Genomic DNA, 11,679 nt, shown 5'->3' on the forward strand with positions numbered 1-11,679 from the left:
GTGCATGTGTACTAAGTTTTAATGTTCTAGCTTACTTCTGCTGTTTACAGCAATGCTTGGAAGGAAAGTGTGTAGTACACACACCAATGTTTTTCTCAGTTCATGTAATTAAGTACATAATTATGTAATTAAGTACAGAATATTTATGTAATTAATTGTGTAAAATTAAAATAAACTTATTTGCCTTATTTTGTTTTCACTTTACTTTTTCACAACTTTCAAGACATTCTTTGGATTTGATCAATAATTCTTTCTTTACAAACACCATTAAATTGTGTTCTATACAATGTAAACTGCTTTGGTGTAGATATTGTATCGACATGAATTTATTTCTTCAACTTTTCTGTCAGATTATTTACAAATACATTGAAAGGAAAGTGAAGACCACATGCAGACATTCATTCATTGAGAGCCACAACCATTGTTTGAATGAACAAATGAATTAATAATTCTGTTTGCCTGCCATGTTTAATGACTTAACGATGTAAGCTCTGTTTACTGTGGCTAATCTTAATTATCTCCATTCTCTTTAAATCATCCATTTTAGTTGCTTGCCTATTTTGACAGATTTCACTCAGGTCAATACTGGAGTATTAACCTTCAATGGATTTTTTTAGTTAACCCCCCGAAAAAATCATGGCCTTCACTCACAAATGAGTATGACTTGGTGGCAGCATGTACCATACTTTGGTTAATTGTTTCAGGTACCCATGATGTACCTTGCCTTTGTTAACTGTTTCAGGTATCCGTGTAATCATGAACACACATAAACATCTTGTCCTTCCCACTCTCTATCCAACAGAACATCCAGGATGTGGCAGCAGGGCTCTATTCATTATCAGATGACTAAACTGAAGCAATGGGAAACAAATTGTCTCATTCAAGGACCTAACATGCTGCTCCCATGGCTGAACCCACAACTTAGGGATCATGCACAGAACACCCTAGACACAAGGCCATGCACCTTCACTTAATCATTAAGAACCCCAATAATTATTTCAGCCGGGTACTTATTTTATTGATCTCTATTTAGTGAATGGCTAGGTTACATCACTTTTGCAATAACGAAACATATCTTGATGCTTTGGTTTACACACACACACGCACACATCATCATCATCATTTAACATCCATTTTCCATGCTGGCATGGGTTGGATGGTTTAACAGGAGTTGGCCAGCTGAAGAACTGCCCGGGCTCCATGTCTGTTTTGGCATGGTTTCTCTGGCTAGATGCCCTTCCTAACACCAACCGTTTTACAGAATGTACTGGGTGCTTTTATGGGGCACCAGCACTCATGAGCCTGCAAGCTAAGGATCACTCACCTGAAGAGGGTTGTAGGGGACATGCCTGTATGCATGGACAACCATGATTTTACTTAGCTTGTCATGTCTTCTCAAGCACAGCAAATGGCCAGAAGACTCGGTCCCTTGTCAGCCCCTCTGTGAGGCCCAATGTCTGAAGTTCCTTGAAAATTTTTGAAGCTTACTTAAAATTGACATTAAAGAAAATAACTTTAGCAAAACAGAGAATTTTTCAACTTAAAACAATTTCGCAACTGAAAGTTCTTCCTGGCGGCAACACTTCTCTTCAAGAATTAAAACATTAAAACGTCTATGGCCAAAGGGAAATAACTCCTGTGATTTTTGTTCTTATCTCTTTTACCCCTTTATTTGTTTCAGGCATTAGACTGCGGCCATGCTGGGGCAGCGCTTTCACAGGTTTTTGATCGTGCGAATCAACCCCAGGACTTATTTCTATGCCTGATACTTATTTTATCGTTTATTTCGCCTGTTCTGAGTTCGAATTCCGCCGAGGTCGACTTTGCCTTTCATCCAGTTGTGTTCAGGTGTCGATCTAATCGGGTGGCCCCCTCCCCAAAAATTTCTGGCCTTGTGCTTAGAGTAGAATAAAAAAATATGAGAAGTTTTCCCAGAACGATAGCTATGTATGCAGAAGAAAATACTTTTGAAGAGGAAACCATTTGAGACTCCTGTGTTATAATTGTCGTTACAATACGCCTGCAGACGAACACCTTTTGTCCGCTGCCTCCGCCCACATCTCTCCCTCTCCTCCTATTTCTGTTGTTTTTGCCTTTTTTCTTCTCCCCACTCATCTTTATTCTTTTACAATCTCCATATCCTCCCCTTCTTCTCCTCCTATTCCTCATATGCTCTTATTTCAATGATCTTTTCTCCCCACCACCTTCTTCACCTGACATTGCATTCACCTCTCGTTTCTGTTACGTCTTCATCTACCTTCTTCTATCTCTTACTTCTCCCTGTCAACTCTCTCTCCTCTTCCTTCCTAAACCTCCTTCTCACGCATTACTTTACCCATCTCCCTTATTGTCCTTTCTCTCCTCCTCCGCCTTGCTGTTGCATTCATTGACCTCCTTCTCTCACTCTCTTCTTTCCTCCCCGTTATTACTTCACCCACGCTCTTCCCTCCCCTTCCTATAGTATTGTTTCTCCTCTCTCACTTTCCTCTTACTCTTTTCCCACGTCCCCCTTTGCGATTACTTTTTCTCTCTTTACTTAGTATCATTTTTTTTTCTTCTCCCCCTCCTTCCTTCATTTACTCTTTCTTTTCCTCCTCCGCTTTCCTCCACATTCTTACTTCTCTCTTCCTCTTCTATTACTTTTCCCTCCCTCCTTTCCCCTGTCTGTTCTTATAGTCTTTCTCTCTCCCACTCTCGCTGTTCTCCCAGCCTTTCTCCTTCGCTGCGCTCTAACAACAATGGCTGTCTGTGTGGCTGTCGTCGCCAAAGAGGTAACCAACTTCCAAGCGTTATTTACTTCGTCTCTCCGTTTTTTATTTATTCTCATTAAACTTTCTGTTTTGTCATTAAATTTCTCTTCTGTAATTTTTTTGAGAGGACGAAAAAAAAAACAAAAAAAGAAAAAAGCGATATTTCACGAAATCTTTGCGCTGTTTCGCTTTCCTCCGACACACCTCTTTCAACAAAAATCGACGATTCTTTCAGCGTGTGAGGAATATGTTATTGTAATTGTATAACTTCAGATTATAGTTGATTAAACTGATTTGTGATCGAAGTCATTCCGACCATGACAACCCTGTCTTAGCTAATATTTTATCTAATATCTCCTTCCTTTTTTTGAGAGAGAGTGTGTGCGGTGTAATTCGGAAAGATTTGGCTGCTATTTCTAGTTATCCTTGCAACCGGTGAGGGCTTCTGTCTTTGGACTGTTATGTTACAGGACCAAATCCATCAGAATGACTTTGAAATAGCTGTTATCTGTCTAATTTCACTAACGAGGTTTAGTTCAGCCCAGGGCTTTGGTAAAAGACATTTGCCCAAGATGCCAGCCAGTAGGATTGAAACCAACATCTCGTCATTACAAACCAAACTTCTTAATTATTTGACCATGCCTAATACTTATCTTTGATAATTATGACAACAGATTTATTTGATCCCAGGACAAGATGGAATATGGCTTATTTCTATGATTTGGTGATGCTGTGAGATGTGATTGAGATCTTATTAGGACTCAGTAATTTTCGGCTTTTCTACAACTTGTTAGCAATTCCCTGAATGGCACTAAAAACCAGGACAATGTTCCACTCCTTTTAAGTGAAGGGTTAGGGTTTCATTGAAAGCTTCGTCTCATAGTGTAGAGATAATGACGAGGAACTGATACCTGATTTGCACACCTGTTCAACCTGTAGCGAAGTGAAAGAGAAGAGATGTCAACACGAAAGCTCCTCAATCATTTTTTTTTGTCTTTAATGCCATTTCAATTTTGTCTTCTTGCAGAATTACCCCCTCTACATCAAAACCATTCCAACGGACAACGAACTCAAGTTCTATTATACAGTCCATACATCTTTAGATGTGGTTGAAGAGAAAATTTCTTCTGTTGGTAAAAACACCAATGACCTGCGGGAACTCTACCTTGGATTGCTTTATCCAACTGAAGACTATAAAGTGTATCCTTCAGACTTGATACTTAATCAGTCTTTTATATCCATTGCCATCTAATAAACTGTAAAAGTGATATAAATCACTCATAGCTAAAAGTGTTTCTGTTTATTAAAATGGTGAATTCTTTGTTGGTTTTCCTTGACTTCCCATCCATCAGGTATGGCTATGTGACCAATACCAAAGTGAAATTTGTGATTGTGGTCGAATCATCCAATACGTCATTGCGAGACAATGAAATCAGAAGTGTAAGTCATTGATACATGTTTTATGTTGCTCATTGTTCAATGTGTAGACGTGGCTGTGTGGTTCAGTCCTATTTTGTGACACCTTGGGCAAATATCTTCTACTATAGCCTCAAAGGTGATCAAAACCTTGTGAGTGGATTTTCTAGAGAGAAACTGAAAGAAGCCCATCATATATATATATATATAAATTAACAGAATGAGATAAAAAAATCCAAGGCTGTGTGTATGTATGTATTTGTGTGTCTGTGATGACTGATGTTGGTGTGTTTATGTCCCTGTAACTTAGCGGTTCGGCAAAACAGGCCAATAGAAATAAGTACTAAGCTTACAAAGAATAAGTCCTGGGGTCAATTTGTTTGACTAAAGGTGGTGCTCTAGCATGGCCACAGTCAAATGACTGAAACAAGTAAACAAATAAAAAAAAATATATATATGTGTGTGTTCTTTTTAATTTCTACGCCACATCTAGAATTGACTCTGAGCTGGGTCTGCAGTTTAAATTGGATCTGATTCTTACATATCTACATAGCTGCAGTATCCTACCAACACATGGTACCTCATGGTTGTTTTACCTCACTGTGAACCCTATGTTATAGTACCTTGCCAATTCAGGCATCCTGTGTATTGATGGCCCTAGATTCTAATGAAACCTATAACTAATCCATCCATCCATCTCTCTATCTCTCTCTCTCTCTCTTTAAAAAGCACCATCCAAACGTGGCCGATGCCAGTGCCCCCTGACTGGCTCCAGTGCTGGTGGCACATAAAAGGCACCCACTACACTCTCAGAGTGATTGGCATTAAGAAAGGCATCCAGCTGTAGAAACCTTGCCAGATCAGATTGGAGCCTGGTGCAGCCTCCTGGCTCGCCAGTCCCCAGTCAAACCGTCCAACCTATGTCAGCATGGAAAGCCGCCATTAAACGATGATGATGATATAACATACCTATTATTTAAATTTGTCTGTTTCAGATGTTTAAAAAACTCCACAATGCATATGTTGATATGCTTTGCAATCCATTCTACACTCCAGGGGAAACCATCACTTCCAAGTAAGTCTCCCATTTTACTCTTCCATCTTTGCTATAAACCAAACATTAATCCTTTCATGGGTCTGTTTCTTAGCACTGACCACCTGATGGGTTGCCTAACATTATGAAGAAATTTAGTAAAACGCAGGTAGCTTTATATATTGGTTTATGTTAGACTGGCATTGATTAACAGGTATTTATATGTATATTAAGCTGGAGTTGACCCACTTTTATATATATTGTGTTGTGTGAACCAACTCATGTGTGTGTGTCTGTCTATATATATATATATTATGTTGGTGTTGACCTACTGACATATATATATATTTTATGTGCGTTAAAAAAAACAGCTTTATATAAGAATGTTGATCGCTTAATATGGATGGAATTTGTGAGAAATGGAGTCCCAGGAAGACATGGGACAAAGTAGTGACTTCAGGGCTTTAATTCTCATGGAGGAGGTAACTAAGATCCATGATGACAGGTGATATGCAGTGTTTGAGAAGCCCCCCCCCCCCACTCTTTTCAACAGATCTGAGGTTTTGGAAGTATAATGTGTATATTCACACTTTTCCTTGCCCCCCCCCACTCCCTGGCTTGATTTTCTTATTAAGCCTTCCATACCAAACTTTCAGTTCTCTGTCACTGATTTCTTCTTCACATCCAAGCATTGAAACTGGGAGCTGAGGAGGACAGCAAAGGTTGGCCATAGGCTGTGATGGACAACTTATGCTGAGTAAAAAAAAAAATTGTGTATTTGTAGGAAAGAACGGGCGAATGAAGATAGAGGAAGTGATGAGATTAGATCTGAGGATGCTGGATTTCACATGAGTTAGCCCTGAATCTACAGACCTATAGTTAAGGACATTCTATTCAGGATCATCTCGTCTTTCAAACACAGTTTGTCTAATATATTCCTCCTTTTTTTAAAGATGTTGGCATGTGATTTGAGTGATTTGGCTCCTATTTTTAGAAGGCTCAGCCGTCAAAATGAGACTCATGAGACTCAGACATTGATGTATCAAGCTCCCCCTCATTGAATCTTAACCCTTTGAGCCCTGACCTCCTGAACCTTACTTTACCATACACCTGGCACAACACTGGTGCTATGGTACAGAGAAAACCACTAGGCACTGCACACATCCAACATGAAGCACTTTCAATACAGTGAAAATAAGAGCACCACAACAAACCACAGCACATACCCAAGGCACAGAGAGCTGCGCTTGGGGTAGTGCATTGAAAGCATGTGATGAAAATAAGAATAATAATAATAACAACAACAACAAGAATGAGCTCATTGTATAGTGTTGACAGGTGTTGTGCAGTTCATGGGGAAAGGATAAAAGAAGGAATAGTAATCAGTGAAAAATGAAGTAAAGAAAGACAACAGTAGAAAGTAGAATGGCAGAGAAATAGTGAAGAATGAGATTTCTGAAATTAAAGAATTTCTAATACTTGTTTCTTTTTCCTTTTCAGATCTTTTGAAAATGTAATTAATTCTATGATGCAACAAGAGTGAGAATATTATATTCCTTGAAGAATGGTCAGATATAATGAGTTGTGTTGTTGTTGTTGATGATGATGATGTCATCAGCTCACAGCAAAGAGGAAGAAAATATAAAGCCTGCTGTCTGTTTTACTCTAACCATTATTTGAAGAATAACATGTCTGAAAGTTGTAGCATGATTTATCTTACAGACGGCATTAGATTATTTATATTTCAATTTCAAGGTTTTCATGTGGACAATGACAAGGGTTTGTGTTACAAATCAATGTGGACTCCCTAAGGAATTTTGGTTGAGGTGGGAGAAAAACTTGGCATTCACTTCAGCTCTGAGCACTTCTGGACATTTTCTTCACAAAGCCGGAATACATTCCATTATAGAGAACACTGGTCTCACACCTGAAATGGCAAATTGCATTCTTCTGTTGTTGTTACCTGAAGTCAACGCTCCCAAACCAACTCTAGTCACCTCTACACCAATCCACCATAATCTTGTACCGTTTTGACTCAGCTGCCTGTTGTTGTTATTGTACTACTACTGCTACTACTACTACTACTACTACTACTACTACTACTAGTATTGTAGGCTGCACAATGCAGCTGTATTCTAATGTCACTGGAGGAAAGGAAAAAGCATTGCTTCTCCAAAATATGCTGACTGCTTCTTTTGCCCTGCACCTAACTCATTTGCATAACACACACACACTCTTCCCCTCCCTCCCTATCTCTCTCCTCCAAAGCTTCTCTCTCTTTGTTCTTTTAAGCTACACAGAAAACATCACAACACAACTCCTTGATTCCATAAAGCTTAATTTATCTTGTATAACTCCTGTCACCACTTATATTCTAAACCTGCCATAAACAGTCAGCTATGAGGTTCTCCCTTCAATTCACCCCCACCATCTCTTCCCTCTTTGCCCACTCATTTTCTAAACCCTTCTGATCCCAGAGGTGTCTCTGCCTCCCTAGACATGATGACAAAACAAAAACAAAAACAAAAAACTGAAAACAAAATAAAATTTAACTGCACAATCAACAGTTGTTGCTGTATAATGTTGTAAATAAAATATACTGACTTTTCATCCTAAATATTTACTACGAGAATGAGAACATTTAAATTAAAAGGAATGTCTGAAAAAATATTTAAAAAAAGAAATCTTTGTTTCTTTGAAGTTAAAAAAACAAATGTGTTTTGCATTGAGAAGCATTATGGAATGGTTTGGTGTTGATAAACCTAATCTAAGTGGCATGGGTTCAATTTCTTGTTGCAGCGAGTTCACTTACTCTCTAAATACTCTTTGAAAAGGCACGAACGTCACAACATCCATTTTCATTCCTTTGAGTAAATTGATCCATTCACCTGTTGATTGTTGTTTCATGTGGGTGGTTGTGTGGTTAAGAAACTTGCCTCTCGACCATGTGGTTCTGGGTTCAGTCCCACTGTGTAGCACCTTGGGCAAGTGTCTTCTATGGCCCTGGGTCAGCCAGAGCCTTGTGAGTGGATTTAGTAGTCTGACAAATCATCTATAAAGCTTGGCACTTTATGGATGTGAAACAATTGACCACTCTATGAGGGGAGGACATATATTTAGCTTCAGGTGAATACTTTATTGCTCTACCTTTAGAGTGTGTGTAGGCTTTAAGTTTCAAGGGAAACAACTATTCCTAAAGGACGTTTATGATAATGGTTATTCCCCTTAGACAAAGTACATATTTTTACTTTTTCGTTTTTTTTTTTGATCAGTTGATTTTTCTTGATTAGTTCATTTAAATCGAAATTAATTGAATAGAAAAACAAACAAACAAAAAGCAGCAGCAACAACTCTTACTGCGTTTGTTAGGGTAATACAGTTTTTCGATAGCCTCTGTTGAAAGATCGCTGTTTTCCAGACGTTTGTAGTCATTTTCGTCCTTGTTTGATACAGTCACAGGATATCAGAGTATTCGGTCTTCTTTGGCTGTGAGTGGGATTTAGTCGATAGAAGTAATTCTGAAGTTCATCGTGTGTGTAATATATATTTAGAGAATATAACCGGTTCAGAAGGTTACCCAGGGTTTTAAGTCCTAGACAAACAGCTTATTTGCCATGAAACCACCTCAATTCTGGGAAGAGGGTATTTTCAAGTTAAAGGAAAGATGGAGACGCATTGTGCAACACAATGGTTCATATTTGCTTGAATAAAAATGTAATGGCAAGTATTTATTGACCTTTTTCTTTCCTTTATAAATCAGCACGAACTTTCCGGACAACCCAATATTTGATGGGCTTCTTTCAGTTTCCACCTATCAAAATCCACTCATCAGCTTCGGGTCACCTGAGGTGATATTAGAAGGCACCTGAGGTGTCACACAGTAGGACTGAACTTGGGACCATGGGGTTGGGAAGGAAACTCCTTACCACACAGCCTGCACCAATTTTTATTCTTTTATTGGTTTCAGCCATTTGACTGTGGCCCTGGTGGAGCACCACCTATAGTTGAACAAATTGACCCCAGGACTTATTCTATCAGTCTCTTTTTTTTTTTGCCGAACTACTAAGTTATGGGGATGGAAACACACCAACATCGGTTGTCAAGCGATGGTGGGTGGGGGACAAACACAGACATCCCCTTGCCAGTGGCACATAAAAAGACCATCTGAATATGGTCGATGCCAGCCTCCTTGCCCTGACTGGCTCCTGTGTTGGTGGCACGTAAAAAGCCCCATCCAATCGTGGTCGATGCCAGCCCCTTGTGGCCCCTGTGCCGGTGGCATGTAAAAAGCACCCACTACACTCTCAGAGTGGTTGGCATTAGAAAGGGCATCCAGCTGTAGAAAAGCTGCCAGATCAGATTGGAGCGTGGTGCAGCCTCCTGGCTTCCCAGATCCCAGTTGAACCATCCAGCCTATGCCAGCATGGAAAATGGATGTTAAACGATGATGATGATGATGATATACGATGGGCTTCTTTCAGTTTCTATCTACCAAACCCACTCACCAAGTTTTGGGTTACCTGAGATAATATTAGAAAACACTTGCCCAAGGTGTCACACAGTGGGACTGAACCCGGAACCATGTGGTTGGGAAGCAAGCGTCTTACCACACAACATCATTGATTACTTTTCTTTTTTCATTTTGTCTTCTAATTAAGTTTGTAATTTTAATTGATTAAAAGTATCGTGTGTTAAGTAGTTTAGTTGCCTGTTTTATTAATATAAAGATTAGTTAAACAGTTAAGAAGTGTGTAATAGTTTAGGAATTTGATGGGGAAACAGATTATGGGTGTGTATGTGTGGTGGCGGGGGGAAGAAGATGTTATTTAACTAAAAGACATAGAATACGATGTGGTTAAAATGAAGTGGGTGTGTTGGGGATTTGATCAAGAGGCTTGGAGGCAGTGAGACGGACAGGTGGATCAGAGATTGGAGATGGAAGAAAACTGAGACCAGTGAAACAATGGTTCATGCTTTCACATTTCAGTGAAGTCCGCCTCAGATGAGTCACCATCAGAGTGAGTGTGGCAGAGATGTTTGTTTCTGTCTGTTTGTCCTAGTTGAGTTAGTGGAATGTATTAAACACTGAAATGGTTGAAAATAGTTTGGGTAAGCAACGCTGCTCTAAATTGTGTCAATTTAGTGATGATGGTGGTGGTGGTGGTGGAATAGGAAGAGGTGATATTTGTGGTGGTGGTATTGGAAGAGGAAGAGAAAGCAATGAGATTGTTGTTGTTGAGGTGGTGGTTGTGGGGGGGGGGGGGTACAGTCATTTTGTAGTTGTTATTTAGCTTCCAGCCATTCACATTTGAGTGCAAAAAACTGACAATCAAAGGATTTGCAGCTGTAATCACCCATTTTCTCTTTATGCATGGGATGGGGCAGGGTGGATATGTTTATCTAGGACTAAATTATTTAATGAGTGCTGTTTCCTTTCTTTAAAGGCCAGACGTAGATTGTGATTTCAGGGAAATTTAGCTGCTATTTCTAGCACTTCGATGACCACATACAGGCTCATTATTGACTCAGTGTTGTTGATGTTGTGGGAATGGTGTTGATTGCACTAGAAATGTTGTTTAATCCCAGATCAGCCAATGACAGAGGAAATCTACAATTGAAAGCCTTCCAGCCATGACCATTATGCCTTACTTTTCAGATGTAGTGTATCTTTTGTTTTTTTATCTTTTATTTGTTTCAGTCATTAGACTGTGGCCATACTGGAGCACCACTTTGGAGGGTTCAGTCAAAAAGATTGCCCCCAACCAGCATACATTCTTTTCAAACTTGGTACTAATTTTATCGGTGTCTTTTGACAAACTGCCTAGTTATGGGGATGTAAACAAACCAGCACCAGTTGTCAAGTGATGGCTTCAGTGACAAACACAGATACAAAGACAAGCACACATATACACACACACACATTATCTATTTATCCATCCGTTTGTCCGTCCGTCCGTCCGTCCAGCCATCCATCCATCCATCTGTCCATTTTTGTATTCTTTTATGTTGGCATCTCGAGAACCTTGTGGAACAAATAGGGGCTGCAATAAGGGTGGAGCACTTGCAGAAAACAGCCCTGCTTAGAAACGCTCAAATACTCCGGAAGGTGCTTGAAAAATAAGTCACGTCTCTGATTTCCATAAATTTTTGGATCAAACTTAGCTAGAACTGGCTGCTCTGGTTGGCAGTCGACCTGGCCTAGATCAGCCAATGAAGGTGTCGGGGACTTTGCAGGACCTCCCTTGAGCTGTGAAACTTTGTTTGCAATTCTCTTCTGTTTAGCATTTTTAGGTGAATCAGATGGGAAATTCAGCAAGGATTGCTTCAGTTCTCCTTTTCGGTAATGATTCATTATTTTGGGGCACTGATATTCGCAATAATTAATTCTAAGGTAGAATATCGTAGTAAGAGTAACAATTTCTTAAAATTTATGTATTTTTAAATTAAACTCGTAAGAGATTTCAGTTGAAGCAATTTTTT

At 39.4% G+C, this 11,679-nt stretch overlaps 1 protein-coding gene across 1 annotated transcript; it reads left to right on the plus strand.

Annotated features, from left to right (window-relative positions):
- The first annotated feature begins 2,726 nt into the window (after positions 1-2,726).
- On the plus strand, positions 2,727-9,895 carry LOC106877547 (trafficking protein particle complex subunit 2-like protein). The gene is made up of 5 exons (XM_014926475.3): positions 2,727-2,771; positions 3,778-3,950; positions 4,103-4,190; positions 5,162-5,241; positions 6,700-9,895. Exons 1-5 carry the CDS (start codon positions 2,739-2,741, stop codon positions 6,740-6,742), a joined length of 417 nt encoding a protein of 138 aa, XP_014781961.1. The 5' UTR covers positions 2,727-2,738; the 3' UTR covers positions 6,743-9,895.
- The last annotated feature ends 1,784 nt before the right edge of the window (positions 9,896-11,679 follow it).

This window comes from Octopus bimaculoides, chromosome 20 (genome assembly GCF_046866305.1).
Source record: "Octopus bimaculoides isolate indiv1 chromosome 20, ASM4686630v1, whole genome shotgun sequence".
NCBI lineage: Eukaryota > Metazoa > Mollusca > Cephalopoda > Octopoda > Octopodidae > Octopus > Octopus bimaculoides.

Coding starts and splice junctions, on each gene's coding strand:
- LOC106877547 (XM_014926475.3), top strand. CDS start 2,739: ATGGCTGTCTGTGTGGCTGTCGTCGCCAAAGAG. Junction 2,772..3,777: donor TGGCTGTCGTCGCCAAAGAG/GTAACCAACTTC, acceptor GTCTTCTTGCAG/AATTACCCCCTCTACATCAA. Junction 5,242..6,699: donor GGGGAAACCATCACTTCCAA/GTAAGTCTCCCA, acceptor TTTCCTTTTCAG/ATCTTTTGAAAATGTAATTA.